Raw genomic sequence first — 20826 nt, forward strand, 5'->3', positions numbered from 1 at the left:
CAAAATTACTTCATACTATTGAATAAGGAGTAAAATAAGGAACATATGTAGAATTACAAGGCTTCTGAGTTGAACAAGAATCCTTACTGTGTTTTTGCTAATGTTAAGCACACAAAACAAGGTAAAGTTTGCTGTTTACATATGATGTCTGTGAAATTACAGCACATTTTTCACTTGTATTATCTTGCACTGTGCTCTGTATGGGCACAAAAAAAAAACCCCAAGCGTCAACTATCTGTTTCTGTAACTTGAATACTAAAGACTTATTGTGTGGTATTCAAATGGTACTCAATTGTATATGTAATATCATTCAGTAAACACAGTTTTCTGGGGCAGATGAAATTTAGATGCTGATGCATGAATATATTGTTAAGTATGACACAGAAGAAATAAGGATAAAATAATGAATTACGACTCAAAAATACTTCCTTTCATCTCAGGGAAGACATATAGAAAGCCTTTATATAGTAAAATAGTGCTTTTAAAAAGTCAGCATTAATGGAAAAATGATCTCTGAACATTCCTGCTACCTAGCAAGGTAGGGAATTAATTTTTATTTCCTGCTTGAAAAAGGGACACAAATTCCAGAAACTCTAAATAAAAAAAAAAATTCCATCTGTCTAGGAAATAAAAGTCATTAAAAGTTTTATTAATGGAGAAGGTACAGATTTTTAAAAGTCGACTAATTTCTGGGACCAGACTTATCTAAGAGTTCTAAAGATAGAAATTAGGTCTATATAGGTCTTCAAACCAACTGACAACAGAACCATAAGAATTTACCAGAGTGCTAAAATCTTAGCATTAAAAGGGATTATCTAATGAAATCTAGTCACAAATTCCTCCTAGCTCTTTACTGGTAAAGTGACAGTGGTGTACAATAGTTGATAGTATCCACAGCAGAAACCCATAGTTGGAGAATACAACTGGGAAACTCTTACTTGCTCCATTAGAAAGTGTTCTGATGTTTCACTCCTAGTACTTAAAGCTTCTGGTCTGTAGTTCTGAGAAGTCATTGGGCCTGACCCTATTATACCCTCTGGCGAATGTTTCAGATCAAGTCCTTCTCCTATCTGGCTGCTCAGCATTGCTGTCACCCCATAAATAAAAAACAACAGTAATGGTAGTATACCAGACAGAGTAGACAGATGGGGAGAACAGCTGTGACCTATTAAAAAAGTTTACATCTCTCACACTCCTTGAACAATGATTACTTGGACAAAAAAGATTCTGGTTTCCAAACAACTGCCCTTTTCATTCTTTAGTCCTTCTTCCTGTCTACTGCTTCTACATCTTTGTATTTCTTTGCCTCTTCCTGCAGCAAAGGGCTTTCTCCTGCTAACCAAAACATTTCTTTTTATTCATTTAGACCCTTGGAGAAGTAACCAAGCATACTGAAAACTACATTTATAAAGATATGCCCGTACATGAAAGTACAGGTTTATCTTTTCTTGACTAAAAAGAAGTATGATTTCAAGTTCAAATGTATATATATACTTTTGTTTGTTTGTTTTTGGTGAGGAAATTGGGGTTAAGTGACTTGCCCAGGGTCACACAGCTATTAAGTGTTACGTGTCTAAGACTGGATTTGAACTCAGGTCCTCCTGACTCCAGGTCTGGCGCTCTATCCACTGAGCCACCTACCTGCTCCAGGAGGAGAAGAAACGAGCAACCAAGTGGCCAGGAGGAAGAAGAAGCCCCACTATGGGCCTATGAAAAGCCATCTACCTCCTGGTGTCATCCTTTTTCTCTTTAGGGCTCTCTCTCACTCTCTCTCAGGAGAGGGCCAAAGACATTACTACCCGGGGCTCCCCTCAGCAGGCGGGGTATGTTGTTTTTTAAACCCACAAATACTCTCCTCCAACAATGCAAGTGAACCATACTTCAAGTGAGCAGTAGCAAGTGAATATTCAACAGGTTTTCTATAAAACTGAAATGTACAATTGTAATCAACTTGCATTTTAAAATCCTATTGAATAAAGGGTATTTTCTTAAGAAATACCACGTTACTGCTAAATTATCAAGTTTTTTATATGCCACTTTTCCTAGCATGTAAAATGCCTTTAGAGAAAGAAATTTGGGATTGTTGCAAAAAAATGAAGTAGCTTTTTTTGTTGTTTTTTACCTTTCTTTGCTTATGTCTTGCTCGTTTGGCAGCCCGAGTACTGCTTACTGGTTTGGTCTCCGAACTGTTTATAAACTGTAACAAGTCTTCTACCTTTCGATGGTCAACAACACTCTCCCTTTCAGAGATCTGATCAGTTTTTTTTGGCTGTTCTTCTTTCCTCTTGGTTAAGCGTAAACGGAGCTTCTCTCTCATTTCTGCATAATTTCTACTTGTTGGTGCAGCTGGTGGCTAAGAAAATTTAACGAAAACATTAGATAGAACTTCTAAGTTTCAAAGTTACGGATGTGAAATCCAGATAATACCTTTTGAACTGCCTGCAAATAAAGTGTGATATAACAAAATCTGATACTTAAAGTATCAGAGGCTTATTAGCAATAAAACCTACATATTTCATAATTAAAATACAATGTAAAATGTTTTTAAAAATCAGTTTTAGAATACTAAGAAATAATTTTATCCTATGAAGAAATATCAAAATATGCCTATGTGGATTCTTTATGAATAAGATAACAGAAAAATCATTAGGTATGAAATACAAAAAAGGAACTTACACCGCCATGCCCGAAGAACTCACAGTAACAACAGTCACAGTATTTTCCTTCTTTCTGGTTTGTGGATGTAGAGGTACTAGAGCTGTGCTCAGAACAGCTATCTTCGTCCTGGCTTTCTTCTCCATCATACTGCTGATGGTCATACGCACTGCTGTTTTCACAGCGATGCCCTTCACAATCAGGGTCACTGTACAGTTTAAAAAAACACCACCACCTCCCATTAATACACCAGAGACATACAAGCCAGCACCTCAGAGTTAGGTCACATTAAAAGCAAAAGCACCCACATTTCTTATTATAGTGCTTCCACTAGTAATACTGAACATTAAAAAAAATGATGACAGAAAATTTAGAATACTAGGGAATCTTAAAGTGGCTATATAAACTTGGGTAATTCCAACTAATCACATTCAGAGAACTTCTGAACTAGCAGTCCCCTGAGGTCCATTGGTGATTCTGTGAATATAATCTTACACTGGAGGCTCCTGTCATCACAACCATGAAAACAAAGTAGACTATCTATCATGTTGAAGTATTCTACAAGTATTTCTTTATACCCCACTGGTTTTAAGTTGTTCACTGAGGAGGGAATTCAATTCTTCTATATCACAAAAGTTAATTAGTCAAAACTCAACTTCAAAAAAAATAAGTAGCAGTCACAACTGTTGATTTATGAAATTCAAGTGTGAGGACTCACCTGCATATACTTGGCGGAGCACTAATTGAGCTGTCTGTAGTAGATGTCGGTGGTGCTAAAGTGGTGGGACAAAGCCCTGAATGTGGATCTACAAATCCAGGAGCTGTGGCAGCAGTTTTTGGAAAGGATGGGGCTGTGAGATTTGCAAGATGGGGTGTGGAGGCTGGTGAAAGTGCAGCAGGAGAAAGAGAAGGAAGAGAGGCTAAACCAGTAGGGCTATTTCTTGGTGCAACTGGTGCAGAATGTCTATGATCCTCTTTACTGATATTGTGAAACACTTCACCTAAAACGTAAAGAGATCAAAGCAGTTCTTTTTAAGTTACAGTTTCTTTGGCCAGGTACATTTTAACCCTCACATTCAAAATATTTTCTTTAATGTTATATTGACACTTTATCTATTAGTGACTCAAACTACAGATAATGTAATTGTTCACACTCATGCTACTATACTAGCTAAACACCAATCTGAATTAGGCTTCTTTAGTAAAAATTTGATGTTTCTCCTTTATTTCAAAAGAGCTCAAAAGATCTGTGACAGATGCCTAAAGATTACGTCAATAGTAATTATTGTAATACTACATATTTCTGCAAATGTACTCTGTAAGCAATTCATTCTTACTACTACAGAACAGAAGGTTTAATTCCTAAGCAGCACATAAAGATTTAAGACAAAAGATATTAAAGGGACAGGCTTAAAGTTAAACAGGAATCCAACATTGTAGCAGGAACCCTATAACTTAAGGAGGTGACTATAATGTACTGTACCTTATATGATAAGCAAGCTGAGTGACTTCAAATGGGTTTAAAACTTTGGTGTTTCTAAATAAAAAACAACTATTAATGGTTTAGGAGGCTATGTGTGCTTACCTATTGATGAAGGTCTCTTGGAGGATACTTTAAATTGGTTGCTGCTAGACTGTACTGTGGTGGCAGTGCATGAAACAGAGGAAGTAGCTGAAGATGTTGCCATAACAACTTTATTAGCTTCCATAAAAGCATCTTGGAAATTGTAGAGACATTTCTTTTTTGCAGCATTTTTTTTCTCTTTACTATCAGTAACTGTAGTTGTTTCACTGCCAGACGTGGTAGGAAGTGCTTCAGGTCTTATTTCTGAAAGTGTTGGTCCTATTATATCACTACCTTTAAAGAAAAGGTAAAAAACTAAGAGTCATTCTTAGTAAAAGTTTAAAGAACAGACTGCCAACTAAATACCTCACTGTTTGCATGTAGCTGTAACATTAGGTTTTCCTGGCCTGGGGATGACTGATATCAGTAAACTGCAAGTCTTAAATTTATCTCCTCTACAACCTAAACTACTCAACCAATGGCCTTCTCCATTGTGAATGAAAATGAAATATTTGGCTGTTGGAATCTGAAACTGTGCTATTTCTTTGCTCAAAAGTCACTGGAGAAACATATGAGGTTTTCTCATAGTTCAAGGCATCTGAGACGCAGGAAAAAGAAATAAGTGGTAGGGTTAAGTCCTGTCGCTGCACTTACATCAAGTCCCAAAGTTTGGGACCACAAACAGTTGGAAAGGCAATAAGCAGTCAGTTTTCACAGACATATGGAGGTACAAAAAAATGTATCTTGGTAACAGTAAAGAGAATGTCAGTTAAAAGCAGAAGTCAATATATTCAGATCAGTTATTGTTTTACTGTACTATGGATACAATTATATTTAGGTTGAGTAAACCAATTACCCAAGAGTAACAAAACTATTGATGAAGAGCTAAAATTTAAAAAGTTCCTTAATGATGGGCAATAGATTCAAAATTTAAACTTCTTCCAATAAAAGGATTTGCTAAACATACTATTTTGATCTATTTGTTCTTTCTAGCAAATTCATATTAAATACAGCTTAACTGGTTAAAAGTATTAGAAGGAAAAGAATAGGAAGGTGGGCTAATTTTGAAGATTAAGGGAAAGAGAAGGGAATTAGAGACACAATTAATAAAGAAACTAACAAAGACAGAAGACCTGACTAAGGATCCTAACATTAGTTTTTGTGAGGTTAACATATATTCAAAACAAAGGCCCAAAAGGTAAAGAACTTAATGGATTGAAGTCCAAACTGGTAATACATATGGTCTCATCCTAAGGTTGCATGTACATCACCAAAGAAAGATGACGGATATAGTAGCTATTATAAGATATTCATGCTAGCAAGGTTTGTGTCATTCTTTTTTTTTTTTTGGGGGGGGGTCAGGCAATGGGGTTAAGTGACTTGCCCAGGGTCACACAGCTAGTAACTGTTATGTGTCTGAGGCCGCATTTGAACTAAGGTCCTCCTGAATCCAGGGCCAGTGCTCTATCTACTGCACCACCTAGCTGCCTCTTTGTGTCATTCTTACGTATTATAAATCAGGCCTTCAACATAATGAATGGAACTCTTTAGATTTAGACAGGGTCAACCTGCCACACATGAGACAGAGAATTAGTATGACCAACGCACTCAGTGGTCAAAAAAACTGGTTTACACAAGGATTGGCAGCATAATTTGTCCCAAGCCTGACAGACTTTCATTAATAACCAATATTTGAAATCTACCTCTAACATCAAGTAATAATCTCATTTATATTAACAGCATAATAAATACAGTACAGAGCTCAAACCTTGAATATTAAGAGATTTTAGTTGTAAAAGTAAATCCATACATTCTAAATTAATCGACTCATTCACTGAGTTTAAAATTTCAGGAAATTCAACAAGAAACAATCCTTACCAGAAATTGTGTCTGGCAAAAAAGTGGCAGGATTCCAGTTCTTATCATTCATCATTTCTGATCCCCAAAGACTTATGAATTTAGAACTATTCCAGTCTGGAGTACTCCCAAAACAGCTTGGATAAATATGGTCTTGAAGAGATGCATTGAATACCTGATGCTTATTTGTATGATTCTGAACAGGTGCTGGTGGTAAAGCCTACAAAAATTAAAATAATTAATCATTATCTAATTGCATATCCTAATTAATATTCCATTTATCTCTAGGGTCATTCCACACGCAACAGACATAATATTAGGGAAAACTTTCTAGACACTATAAAACAGTGCTCTATAAAACTAAATTCTAAGGTAAATACATTTCACAAGGCTAATTTAATAGGATCATCTTTTTAACAGGATACTTAGAGCATATCTAGTTGATGTGTTTTAATCACTTTTTGCATCACATTCATCCCTTTGGCAGTCTGGTGAAGCTACTGGATAACATCTCAAAATAATATTTTTAAATACATAAAATAAAGCATACAGGACTACAAAGGAAAACAACCGTATTGAAATAAGTTATCAAAATATATATTTTTTGAAGTTCACAGAACCCAGTTTAAAAAGCTCTGATCTAGAGGCAGCTAGGTGGCACAGTGGATAAAGCACCAGCCCTGAAGTCAGGAGGACCTGAGTTCAAATTCAGACTCAGACCAAACACCTGACACCTACTAGCTGTGTGACCCTGGGCAAGTCACTTAACCCCAATTGCCCTCCCCTCCCCCCCAAAGCTCTGATCTAGCCCAACTTCCTCTTTGTACAGATGAGGAAACTGAGACTGAGAAAGCTGAGGTGGTAAGCTGCCCACAGTGAATACAACCAAGTCAGAGCAGAGCCAGGACCCAAACATAGATCCTTACTCCTACTCTACTATTCCCTATTCCTTCTACTAGACCACTCATAATGCTGACCATTATTTATGGTATGTAATTATATGCAGTTATACAAGCATATAGAGAGATTTATCTATTCACACTGATACTGGCATACAAAACATACTGCCTGGGTAGTTCACATAAATTACAAACATTTGCGTACTGTACATTACTATTAAGGAATACAAAGAGTCAAATTTTAAACAGGCTTAGATTTTAAAACTTAAAGGAAAAATTCTAGCGATCTTAAACCCATTAATTTCTAGCATTTGTTCCTTATTACTTTAAAAATGAAATACATTTGTGTAAGACTAGGATTTTGTTTCAAGATTTGTTCCAACAGGCTACTTTTCCCTCTCAGGACAGAATGACTGTGACTACGGGAGTTAACTTTGAGACCACTGATATGTTGAAGGACAATGAAAATAAAGTTGAGATCAATGCTGCTTCCTCACCTGCCCCTTCCAAGGGGTGAAAAAAAAATACTTTAGAGTATTCGATTTGCCAGGGTCATTATGATCAATGGTATTCTTTTGAGCAGACAAATTACTTATTCACTCAGTAACCAAGGGATATGAATTCAAATCAAGATTCACTTCCTCCACGAAGCTGCCCACACTATTTCAGCCTTCACTGATCTCTATGCTAGATATGTGATCTCTGTAGTGCAGACACTTCTTCCAGTGGCACAGAATGCCAGCCACCCACAATCTTATTGACATCCTCATGTAAATCCACCAAAGGGGTCCACCTAATGTGATGGGAACATTCCTTCAAGTCTCATGTCATTAAGTAGGTATCAATGGAACATATGTGCTGCCCACTAGTTAATCTTAGACTTGCTCCACGATAAAGCCATCTCCATTTCTGACCTTACAGTTTTTTGATATTATCTTTAAAGATCTTTCTGCTGCATAATTCATTGTTAACCACTGATAGTTGCACTCAATATGCATCTCCCCACTGGCCTCTGGATGACCTATGATTTTAAATCTTCAGAGACCGCAGTATTCTAAGATTTGCAGCCATACTGCACATCCAAAAGAATATTGGTGTTCAAAAAAGATAGGTCTTTTTTGGAAGGGAAAGAGTGAGGTCATTAAAAGCATTGTACAATTTGCCAAAAGTAACCTACAGAAACATGTATTAGAGCTAAAAGGGATCTTAGTGGTTATGTAGTCCAATTCCCTCCTTTAAAAATTTTTTTTTATTCTGAACTTAAATACCAAATAAAATGAATATTTTTAGAAATATTGGATTTTCCTTTTAAAACATATAATTGCACAAGTAACTTCAGGCTTCTTTCTTTTTTCTTTTGCATTTAAAAAAATGCTTCAATACCACTCCTTTTTGAGGGAAGAGATGCAACAAAGTGATAGTAAACAATAGAACTGAAATGTGAACTAAAATCCTTTGACTGTAAATCCAAAGCTTTTCCCACTAAGTTATACTGACTCTTCTGTCATGTTCTATCTATTTGATTCTGGGCCTAGATCACTATCTAAATGCAGTCCAAGATATACACACAAATGAACCAGCTCGATAGGCTGTTCTTCTAAATGCATATATATTACAGTCTGGAAAACAGGTATTCTTCACACACTTGATTTTTCCAGCGTTAAGAGTAAAGACAAAATTTTGATTATGGATATGATTTTGGAGGCTTATTTGGTAAGTGCTAGGGCTTGCAGCATAATGTCATCTATAAATAAGAATATCTGTATAATATCACTATCTATAAGAAATTCCTCATCTATTTGGTAGCTAGGTGGCATAGTGGACAGAGTGCCAGATCTGAAGTCAGTTAGACTCATCTTCTCGAGTTCAAATGTGACCTCAGACATTTACTAGTTATGTAACCCTGAGCAAATAATTTAACCCTGTTTGCTTCTGTTTCCTAATCTATAAAATGAACTAGAGAAGAAAATGACAAACCACCCAGTATCTCTGCCAAGAAAACCTCAAAAGGAGTCACTGAGAGTCAGACACAAATGAAAATGACTGAACAGCATCTCTTTGGACAACCTTGGAAAACATCTTTGATAAGCATATTTATCTATCTCCTAATTTATGCCTTGGTTTGTCATTAGAGGGTCACCAAACAAAACAATTTTAAAACACGCAAGAGAAACATCATCTTGTTGGAAGGAAGTTTCCAAAGAAACATTTTGTTTTACTTTATCAAATGATAATTTTCAGAGTGAACAAGAACAGTGGAATTGTGTTCTCTGCACCTATGACTGAATTATGTTAACTGTAAATATGTGGATGACAAATGGATGATATATAATGATGTAAATATGCAGAAGTGGTAGAGTATCACTTGGGAAATCTTAGCTGTCCTTTTCTCATCCCTTTATTAAAAACATCCTTAATATGATTATTTTAATTATTTCAGATATTTTGATTATTTTATATTTGGTAGAGATGGAGTTGGTTATCATTGATTCGTTCCTCTCTTTTCAATAGTAATAAACCTGAGACTACCTCCCCTCCTTTGGAATGTTCCGACAGTAGGCATTTAATACGTGTTGTTGACTTGAATTGAATTTCTCATCAGCTTTTCTGTAAACCTTTTTTCCCCTCCAAAACTTCTCATTGTTTTTGGAGATGATAGTGCTCATCATTCTCCACCAACCTTCTCTGTAAATTTCTATGAATGAGTTTATAGCCTACATCCGTCTTGCTACCTTCTTATTGCCCTGGCATAGAAATCAACTGTTTCCTAGTTAGAAGAGTTTCTACGATCTTTAGGTCTCTCACGGTGACAAATGATTTACATCAGTTAACTTCCTGACAGTCTGTTCTATTACCCATTTCCCAGCTTTTAAAAGCATTAACTTCTGTTTTAAATTGATTCGGATAGAGGACGACACACATTTTCATTTTTACTTTTCCAATTTGGTATTGTCTTTTTGTTAATAAGATGAGTTGCAAGTTGATTCAGAAATGAGTCCTGTATTCATACCGAGAGAATTTCCTGTAAGAAAAATATAATCAGTTCTTTAATGTTGTTATTTAGTGTTCACTGTACTGAATCCTTCATGACTCTGAACAAAGTTATTTATCATACATCTGATGAAACTCATTTTCCTCCAAACTTCCTACTTCTGTCAAGGGCACCATCATCCATCAAGTCCACAGATGCTGATAACCTCTGGGTTCTCCTTCACTCTTCATTCTCCCTCATCCTATGTATCCCTCCATAATATCACCTCTCATTTGGACTACTGCAGTATACTTAAAAAAATTTTTAATGTTTCAAGTTCCAGATTCTATCCTTTACTTCCCTCCTCCTGGAGACGGTAAGCAAATAGGCTGTACATGTGCAATTATGTAAAACATTTCCATGTTAGTCATTTTGTACAAGAAGACTTTAATAAAAGAAAAAAATTAAATAAAGAAAGTGAAAAATAGCATGCTTCAGTCTATGTTCAATTAATATTAGTTCTTTCTCTGGAGGTGGATAGTATGCTCCATCATTAGTCTTTTGGGATTTTCTTGGATCTTTGTATTGCTGAGAATAACTAAGTCATTCACAGTTCTTCATCAGACAACATTGCTATTACTGTGTATATTATTCTCTTGGTTCTGTTCACTTCACTATACATTAGTTCGTGTAAAGCTTTCCAGGTTTTTCTGAAATCATCCTGCTTGTCATTTCTTACAGCACTGTAGTATACTCTTAAATGATATTCCTAGCTCAGGTCTTTCCCTTTGCTGATCCATCATCCTACCCATAGCTGCCCAAGTAATCTTCCTAAAGCACACATGTGTGACCATGTCACTTCCCTGGTCAATAAACTCCACTGACTCTGTATAACCTACAGGATAAAACAGATGCTCTTCTGTGTAGCTTTAAATTTCTTTACAATCTGAATTCACTCTATCTTTCCAATCTTATTACACATTAATGCTTTTCCTGTACTCCATGGTCCAGACAAACTGACCTTCTTGCTGTTGCATACACATGATACTGTATCTCCAACCTCTATATGCCTTTGAACCAGCTGTCTCTTATGACCGAAATGAACTCTCCCCTTTCCTGTGCCTTCTGGAATCCTGTGTTTCCTTCAAAACTCTGTTCAAGTGACAACTTTCTCTATAAAACCCTTCTTGATGCCTCACCTCCTAGAAATCTCTCCCCCACCCCAAATTTATCTTTGCATTTGTTTTGTACACCTTTGTTTATACATATGCAGTCTCTAAAACAATGTAAGTTCCCTACATGGAGAGACTGTTCTTTTTTTTCTCTTTATATCACCATTATATAGCAGAATGCTCAGCACACAGTAGATGCTTAATACATGACAGCCTCCTGAGCTACACTGAAATCTCTGTGAGGGAAGGAACTTGTTTTTACTTTTGTTCCCTATCCTTTTCCCATCAGTTTGTTGCAAGAGAGGTTCTCAATAAATATTTATTGACAGGTTGCACAGCACAGTACTAGCTACCAAAGAAACTAGAGGTTAGAGGAAATTTAAAGGAGGATAGATGGGGAGGAAGATAATTATATACTAAAAAAAAAATACAAGTCAGATCAAGTTGAGGTGCTTACCATATTTCTGCGTAAAGAGCCCTGGTCCTGGAGACAAGACTAGCTGGGTGCAAAACCCAGCTCTCTTGTTCACCAGCAGCATGCCAAGTCACATCACTGCTCTAGGCTTTCATTTCCTTACTTGTCAGATGAAAGATTCAACCAGATGATCTCTACGGATCTTTCCATCTCTAAGTCTTATGAACTACCTGAAATTTGACTAGCTAATGCTTATGTGGACTGAGAAGGCTTTCATCTTAAAATGGCCATTCATTTTATACACAGGAAATTTAAAATAATATTTTGAAATATACGAGCTACTAGCTAATACAATTCATCATTTTACAATTATTTCTGAAGTTGGGTACAAAGGCCAACTATTCACCTACATTTAGTTTCTACTTAATAAATCATGGCACCCCAATTGATAAATGGTCAAGGGATATAAACAGGCTGTTCTCAGATGAAATAAATCACTAAATCTAAATCACTACTGATTAGAGAAATGCAAATCAAAATGGCTCTGAGGTACCATATCACATCTATCAGATTGGCCAACATGACAAAACAGGAAAATGATAAATGCTGGAGAAGATGTGGGAAAATTGGAACACTAATGCATTGTTGGAGTTGTGATCTGATCCAACCATTTTGGAGAGCAATTTGGAATTATGCCCAAAGGGCTATAAAAACATGCATACCCGGGGGCAGTTAGGTGGTGCGTGCAGTGGATATAGCACTGGCCCTGGACTCAGGAGGACCTGAGTTCAAATCTGGCCTCAGACACGTAACAGTTACTAGCTGTATGACCCTGGGCTAGACACTTAACCCCATTGCCTAGCTTAAAAAAAAAAGTCATACCCTTTGACCCAGCAATAACACTTCTAGGTCTATATCCCAAAGAGATCATACAAATGGGAAAAGGACCTACATGTATAAAAATATTTATAGCAGCTCATTTTGTGGTAGCAAAGAATTGGAAATTGAGAGGATGCCCATCAATTGGGGAATGTCTGAACAAGCTGTAGTATATGAATGTAATAGAATACTATTGTGCTATAAGAAATGATGAACAGGCTGACTTCAGAAACAGTGATGGAGCTGAAGTCAAGACAGACCTAGGTTCAGATTTCAGCTCCAGAACTTCCTAGTTTCATGACTCTAGGCAAGTCACTTCTCCATTTACATGACTTACTGCAAAGTGGTGTTGTAAGAAAACTAGATAAGCTTTAAGAACTTAAGAGAAGTACAAAAGGTTATACAAAGTTAGAGGCAGAAAAAATAACTTCTGGCTTGTGTGGGAGTTACATGAAAGCCTCCTTGAAGAGATCACATCTGAAACAAGCAAAACAGGTAACAGGCTCAGAAATGTTTAGCAAAAAGCTTGTAGCCAAGCTGGAAAACTAGAACCATGGCCTCTTAAGGTACAGGGGTCTCCATGTTTAGAATGACAACCATGGAATAATATAAGGTTCAGAATCATTAAAGACTGAGTTGTATTTATTAGACTGGAGAGGCAACAAAGTAAGCTCACCTGGTTCTTTTGTTTTAATAGAAAATTTTATTATGTTCTTGGTACATTACAAACATTATTGCTAATAAACATGGCTGCTGAGACATCCTCAATCCATTAGAGCTAAAATAAATTTCATTTATGTTTATCTAGCGAAGAGAGACATCTCTACCCCAAGTTAAATAGGTTCTAGTTGAACATTTAAGGGCCATCATAAAAACGAGTCTGATTGACAGAATTTTTACTGGCTGTAATGAAAACAATAGGTCATCTTCTAAATCTTGGTCTATCTATTACAAAAGAATTTGAACAAAAGAGGGATTTCTGGCTACTTCACAGTAAGAAGGAATTTATATTAATCATAAACATCCACACTATGCTTACCTTCTAAGAGGAATATGCAGATTAAGTAAGATTTTGCTATATTTACTGCTATAAGATAATTACACCAAATTTCCCTTTTCGGCCTTGCCAAAATACCAGTCCCAGAAAACTCTATACAACCACTAAAACAAAGAGATCAGACACTGTTTCGCTATGTCAATGTCAGAATCTATTTGTGACTTATCTTTTAACTTAGGCCTTTAACTCTTAACTTATCTGATGCTCAACTCTTCAAGTTCTGTTTGTCTAAAATACCCTCAATTTTGCTTATGCTCAGAACCACCAGAATACCACATTTATCTTTAATATCAGCACACTGTTTCTTTTCAAAGGAAGAATTTCATGGATCTCTTCACATTCATCATTCAAGACACTCTCTAGCCCCTCTCCCTCTTACCTGCATTTTAAACACACACACACACACACACACACACACACACACACACACACCCACCCACCCCCCATCTCCTTTCCAAACACAGTGCTTTGTACATTATTCCATTTTCCCACATTACTCCTCTATCTTAAGGCCTCTTTTCTCCTCTAGTCTATGTTTTTTAATGAAATGTGAACGATTCTCATTGTTTCTTATTAGAACTTCATCACTCTATTACCGTACTACAACCACAGAAACTTTATTTAAACCTCAGGTGATCTTATATTTCAGAATAGAGACAGAAGGAAACTTTGTGTGATCATGATACAACATATTCCATGATAAAACAACAGCAGCAGTACCAATAACTAGGACATTAGAATATCTTGGTTTTACACTATTTTATTTTCATGAAAAAATTTGATGCAAGGTATAAATATCTCAAGTGTTCTGCACATGCACATAAAATAATGATAAAGTCAGCAGCAGAATCACAAAATCTTATTCAAAGAAATCCTATCTCATATGTATATCTCGGATTGTTTTTAAGAATCACAAGTTAGAACATAACAGTTCCTTAGAAGTTTACATAGGGATATGCTATGGAGATTTTTCGTAGGAGTGGCTGTTCCTTTTTCTCTTATATTCAAAGTACGGTGGGACTCATAAAAGAAACACTTCTCTACCTGTTAAGAGAGATCATCATAAAGATAGACAAAATCTACGGTTGATGCCCTTACAGTGAAAGATTAAGGCAAAACTTTGAATTATATTAAGAAATAAAACTGTCTCTGTGGCAGATTGGGCGAAGAGATATAATGAATTTTTACATTATTAACACCTATAAGTAGGCAGTTTGTCCTATCTGCAGCACCAAATGCAATTTTTCAGTCATTCTATATGATTAGTGATATAATTCAAGGACTTAATCTGGAAGCCTAACGGCAGGAAAAAGAGAAGGGGGGAAAAGTCAACATACATTCATTAAGTACTTACTATCTGCCAGACAAAAAATTTTCTTATTATAAGCAGCTAAATTAAAGCAACTAAATTATAAGCAACTTAAAGGACAAATAAGAGAATTTCAAAAAAAATGAAGATGCAAGAAAGTTTTTTTTTCTTATAAAATTCAGTAACGGCATCTCTCTATGCCAAGTTTTGACTTTATCAAATCTAAACAGGTGGCCAGGATACCTGATTGTGCAAGAAAAGAAAGGCAGACCAAGGTCATTACATAAAAATGTTTAATAATCCAGAATTAAAAATACTAAGTACTGCTAGCAATAAATACTGCCAAAGAATCTGGAAGAAGACATAGACTCAGAAGCAATTAATGATGGCATGGCTTCATTAGAGTTCCAGCAACTTCAGTTAATCCTCAGTACATATAGGTGTGCATATGTTTTAAACTATACCTTTAATCAAGAGAATTTCAGTACATAATTCTGTTGGCAATCTAGTTCTTTATTAATTTCAAGCATTTCTAGGAAATCTTACTCATATTACTTGCTATTATGGAAGGGGTTTTAATTTAGCTCACCTTCCCATCTACAATAATCATCTCCCTGACAATAGTCCTATGTTTGAATACTTGAGAGCTCACTTCTCAAAAACACCTGAAGACTTGTCACCTTTAAAACTAAGGTTATTTACTAGTAAGGTTCAACTATTTTCTCTAAGATCTTACCACTATTAACCATTTATAAGTTGGTAAATACTATATTAGACCACTGTTAACAGGTATTGATTCATTTATAACAATTATTTTTAACAGCTAAAAATTAAATGGATAGCTAGAATTGATTTTGTGATCTTTTTGTCATATTATTTTCCCTTAGTTCTATGTATGTATAGACTCATTTTCATTTCTGGCATTTGCTTTCATCTAGGCATTTAAGTCTCTCAAGTTACAGTGAGGATTCTCTAGTTTTTGAAAGGTATAATGACAACACAAGCATATAGAGAATTACAAAGATGAGGGAAAGTAATCATTTCAATATCAGGTAAAAATGAAATTTTTCATTAACTATACTTTTTTTTCTCCAATATAAACATCAATATTCAGCCAATGTATTGTCCTTAATTTAATTTTCCTGGTATTAACATGAGTATATGACATGGGGTTTAGCTCTGAATCTTTAATCCTATACTTACCAGCATCATCTCTATCATTTTTGAATCATCTGTGGTTTTGCAGCTTTTACAAATTTCTTAGACCAAGGGTTCTTTCTGAAATCCACAAACTTCTTTTAAAAAAAAATACTGGTAAATTAATTTTAATATTAATTGGTATCGTTTGAGGTCCTATGTATTTTCTATTCATTTAAAAAACATAATTCTGAGAAGTCTCTAGGTTTTACCAGACTGCTAAAGGGGTCCATGATACAAAAAAGGTCAAGAATCCCTGTTTTAGATCAATAGGTAGGACTACCACGATGCAAATGTTAAAATGAGTAGTAATAAAACAGTGCCAGAGTCCAAAATGCTTTCTTTCACATGGAATTTTCTTTATTATAAGTCTATGTATCACTTTGGGGGAAGGGGGAGGGGGAATTAAATACCTATGAGCAGGAAAACTATTACCAATTGTCATAATCTATAATATACCCTGTTGGACTTTCCTGATTTTTAGGAGTACAGATCATACTTGTAGGTTTTAGAAAACTTTAAGAAAAAAGTATGGCAGGGCATTCCGCAACATCTAAACATAACTGTATTTTTAATGCAGATTTGAAGTTCAGATTGCCAAGCGATTATTTTCCAACCATATCAACTCATCAATAGGAAAATAAAGGCTCACCGGTAGGTCAAAGTAGTGATAAAGACCATGAACAGAAAAGCTTGAAGTTAGATACACAAAAAATATTATATCACATTAAAAATACAAAAACAAAAAACAAAAAGATCAACGCATAACAAAAACTTCTAAAGTCGTGTCAGAATGGTAGTCAGAAATAATTATAGAATACTATAAAAGTGGAATTATCACCAGGAGTCTGACCTAGTTGGATATGATCTATACTATCTATATTCATTAAAAAACAAACAAAAAAAAACCCAAGCAACTCTGTAGAAGACACTGTTAGGCACCAGGGGAAAAGCAAGATAAGCTTACTTCTCTATGCAGTTTATAGTACAGTAGGAATAGGACACAAATGCAAAAGACGATAGTTCAGACTAATGATTTTTTTCTCTCACTATTCTATAATGTACTGAATGCTACATAATATCTGGGGAGAAAGGTCATTACCAAATGGGGTTGTCAGGAAATATATTCTAATTTAAGATAGTGAAAAGAATTCCATTTTTTGATCTTCTATAGCTATCCCCAATACACCAAAATAGTAATAATCATTAAGAAAAACACTGAATTAAAACCATTGTTAGTGATAAAGGAAGAAAAAACGAAGCAAAACTGAAGCAATACTGTATACTGTGTACTATACAAAGATAAAGATCAAACTACAAAAAAACCATGTCAAAGTACAAGCCACTAAATCCATGGAGTTCCATACAGTTTACTCTACCATAGTGGTCTGCCCACAATAAGCACCTGATAAAGGACTATTTTTTAATACAGCGGACCAGCATGAAATAGTGATATGGAATAAGCACTGGGAGTCAGGAGATCTTGGTTCTAATTCTGCTCTTTCAAATTTGGAGCTCTATGGCCTTAGACCTAAGTCACACTTTCCCTTTCAAAGACTGAGTCTCTTGATCTATAAAATAAGGAAACAACAAAATAATCTATAAAAGTTCCTCCCCGCTTAAAATTTCCACAGTTCTAACTTCTTTCTTTTCAGGTACAATGCAAAGAATATAGAAAGTAATATTTGAGGACCCTCTGGTTCACAGTAGAGCTAACAATGGACATTCTTCTTTCCAAACACCCAGTTTTATATACTTGTTTTCATAATGTTTATTCTTTCAAGACAAAACTGATATAGCAACAGACATGTGGCAATTCTTTGATGTGACTTACCTTACTGTGTGTAAAGGGGGATGCTGTATACAAAGTGGGGTGAATAAGAGGACGAGGCAGATGTGGAATAGTATGTAAAGGTAAATGTCCATGAATATGGGGGTAAAGGTGAAGTGCAGGATGTGCAGGTTTTTCTGGGTTCATAAACTGGTGACCAGCAGGAAGACGGCCAGCTGCCAGTGCTGATGCAGTCAGACCAGAAGCTTCTTGTTTACAGACATGACATTCACAAGTATTTAGACCTGGGTCAGCCTAAAATGAAAAAAATACTACCTGTTTATTAGGCAAACTAAGGAATTATCTTTAAAATCTCAGAAAATGTAATTTGTCTCTGAATAGAAGTTAAACAATAAATGCAAAGATTAAAAAACATATTAACATGCATGAGCAATGCTGGATACAAATCAAGGGAGTCACAATAAACCTAGTTGTACTCCCCCACCTCCATCATCACTATGAAATGAAAAATATGAAAAGCAGCTTTCTGCATATGCTACAGCCTTTTAAGTATCATAGTGCTATCATAGAATTTGCGGAAATGGAAACACATTTATATTTCAAGTGCAGGATACACTTGATATACTCTAGTTACCATCATACTAGCATATACTCTAGTTACCATCAGCAAGAAATGGACCAGATAGGTTGGAAGACTTCATTTTTAATGGAAATATTCAAATCCTAATGAGTAGCATTAAAGAAATTTAAGCAACAAAAAACAAGTCTAGAAGTGCAAAAGGAAAAGCTCTCTGAAAAGCCTTTCATTTTTGCAGTCTTAATGATCAATGGAGATTGTTGCACAATTATTCTGACTGTGGCTATCTCTATCACTTATTAAATTGGCTGAAATTAATGGACTGGCCATGCCTGGCCTGATTTACCTGTAGCATGTCTAGACTGCCTAATAAATTATTCAAACCGCAAAGAAAGCTAACAGAACACTTTAAAACCACCATACATAGTACTAAACTGTGATTTGATTTACAGAAATATGGAATTCTATAAATTTCATCCTTTTAGATGAATACAAAAGGTCTTAGGTTTAGGTTTGTTTAAATGAAAGTATAAAGGCCCTCTGAAGCAATCAGTCAACTATGAGAGAACTGTTAATGAATATAATCAACTAAATAAAAGTGGAGAGACATGTTGACAAAAATGAAATTTCTATTCATTTGTAATTTCCTTCTCAAATGAAGAACAGGTCTATGACACCCTAAAAATGTAAGGGTTGCTTATTCTAACTTGGGTTTTTCCATTTCCCAAAATGAATTAGCATTGTTAGATGCTCTTTCCATCTATCACGGTGGCATAATTATCTCTCCGCCTCCTCCAAAACCCCCAACCACTCCCCATTTTATCTCACATAAAACTTACATGGCTAGAAATTTCTAATCAAGTAGAAGATTACTTGTGTTAACCACAGAACCCAGAGATATTAATTTATCCTGAAGATTATTTTTATCTTCACTGTCATTTATAAGATGTTAAAATGTTTTTAAAAATAAAGTAACCTGTAAAAACACACAGCAAATGTAATGTCCCAAGCTGTAAATATTAAAAATATCACTACTTTGCACTCATACAGTAGTTTCTCATGAGAACCTTTTGATTTGGTTTGCCAAGACTCTTTTATTAAGCTCATAATAATCTTTGAAGTTGTTAGGTGGCAAAAATTAAAACAATCCCCCACCTGCCTCTCATTTGACTAGTGGAAGAATTGGTTAAATTGTCTATAGACAATTCATCATATTATGTCTATATTTGTCTACCATTGTCTACAGACAACACATTAAACTGATATAGTACAGAGTTACTTATTTCAAAACTAGGGACACACACGTCCATACCAGTGTGTTCGTGTGCATGCCTGTGCAAGTGAGAGAGAAGTCTTCTGCCCCAAAGACAAAATTTCACAAAGGGTCCCCCCCCTTCAGTTTTTGTTAATTACAAAGTTAATTTGTTAATTACAAAGCAGATCTCTGACAGAGAAAGAGGAGATATAATAATCCATTACTGTTTATATAATTTTATAACACTCCCTCTATTTTTCTTCTAAAAGACATATGTGAAAGAAAAATGAAAATTAAAGTCCTACTCTGCTATCTTGTGACACAGAGGAAATGTTCAAAAAGAGTGTAAGAGGCAGTAGAACTCTGGTATGCTCCATTAAACTGGAAAGGCTTTAAGTATAGGTCTAATACTGGAATGTATAGTTACCAGGTCGGTTAAGTTCAGAAGGGCTTGTCATCAGACTAGGCATAGGTTAACGAATTTTCCAGACATACTAACTCTCTAAAATTATCTGTCAAGTCCTAGAGGAGTTCTGATCTGCTTTGGAGGCAGTAGTGACCTCCTGAACAAAATCAAAGATCCTTGAAGTATCTAAGACTTTAGAAAGTTAACTTCGGAGAGTTTTGGGAGGGCTAAGACATCCCTTGAGATACATGGGTCATTGTAAAACTAAGCTTAGGTATTATGAATTTAATCAAAGGAAACAGAGTAGAAATGTGGCTATATTTAATAATGCTTTTGATGGGGGAAGAGAAAAAAAAAGAAAAAGAAAACTTCCCTTAATCTGAATCTCAGAAACTGATGGCTTTATGATATTAAAAAAAAAAAGTTCAGAAAGGGTCATATGTCAAGCTAAAAACCTTTAATAACAAACTACCCTATACCTGTTGACTTGGATAAGATGGTGGTGGACTATCCACTTTAGCTTCATCTTTTCTGGGACTTCTTTTTCCTAGAGTTATTTCTTCCTTTTGAGTTCCTGGGGGTTCCCCACTGCTCTCTCCATCTGCTTCTTCATCATCAGCTTCTGAAGAACTACTACTAGTGCTGCTTACCTGAGGAGACTTTAAAAAAATTTTTTAAAAAGAAATTATATTTTTCAAATAAATCTCTTTGGTGTTTATTGGTTTTGTAATAAGAAAGCTGACTAAAAATTTTAAATTACTTATTGACAATTTGGAATTCTGTAAATTTGGCTGTGTAAACTAGCACTGATTCATACTCAG

At 35.3% G+C, this 20826-nt stretch overlaps 1 protein-coding gene across 7 annotated transcripts in view; it reads right to left on the reverse strand.

The window, feature by feature from the left end:
• Positions 1 to 20826, reverse strand: part of FAM193A (family with sequence similarity 193 member A) — a 218901-nt gene that overhangs the window by 25766 nt on the left and 172309 nt on the right. For 6 of the 7 annotated variants that reach the window (XM_020992199.2, XM_078148602.1, XM_020992195.2 and 3 more), the window contains 7 exons: positions 20485 to 20664; positions 17810 to 18061; positions 6098 to 6296; positions 4241 to 4513; positions 3374 to 3656; positions 2677 to 2863; positions 2123 to 2353 (listed from right to left, as the gene is read on the reverse strand). In XM_020992199.2, the coding sequence (XP_020847858.1) occupies positions 2123 to 2353; positions 2677 to 2863; positions 3374 to 3656; positions 4241 to 4513; positions 6098 to 6296; positions 17810 to 18061; positions 20485 to 20664 (1605 nt within the window). The remainder of the gene's footprint in view (positions 1 to 2122; positions 2354 to 2676; positions 2864 to 3373; positions 3657 to 4240; positions 4514 to 6097; positions 6297 to 17809; positions 18062 to 20484; positions 20665 to 20826) is intronic. The other variant, XM_020992198.2, reaches the window with a different exon arrangement.

The sequence above is a fragment of the Phascolarctos cinereus genome, unplaced genomic scaffold (genome assembly GCF_003287225.1).
Source record: "Phascolarctos cinereus isolate Bilbo 61053 unplaced genomic scaffold, phaCin_HiC Scaffold_9;HRSCAF=440, whole genome shotgun sequence".
NCBI lineage: Eukaryota > Metazoa > Chordata > Mammalia > Diprotodontia > Phascolarctidae > Phascolarctos > Phascolarctos cinereus.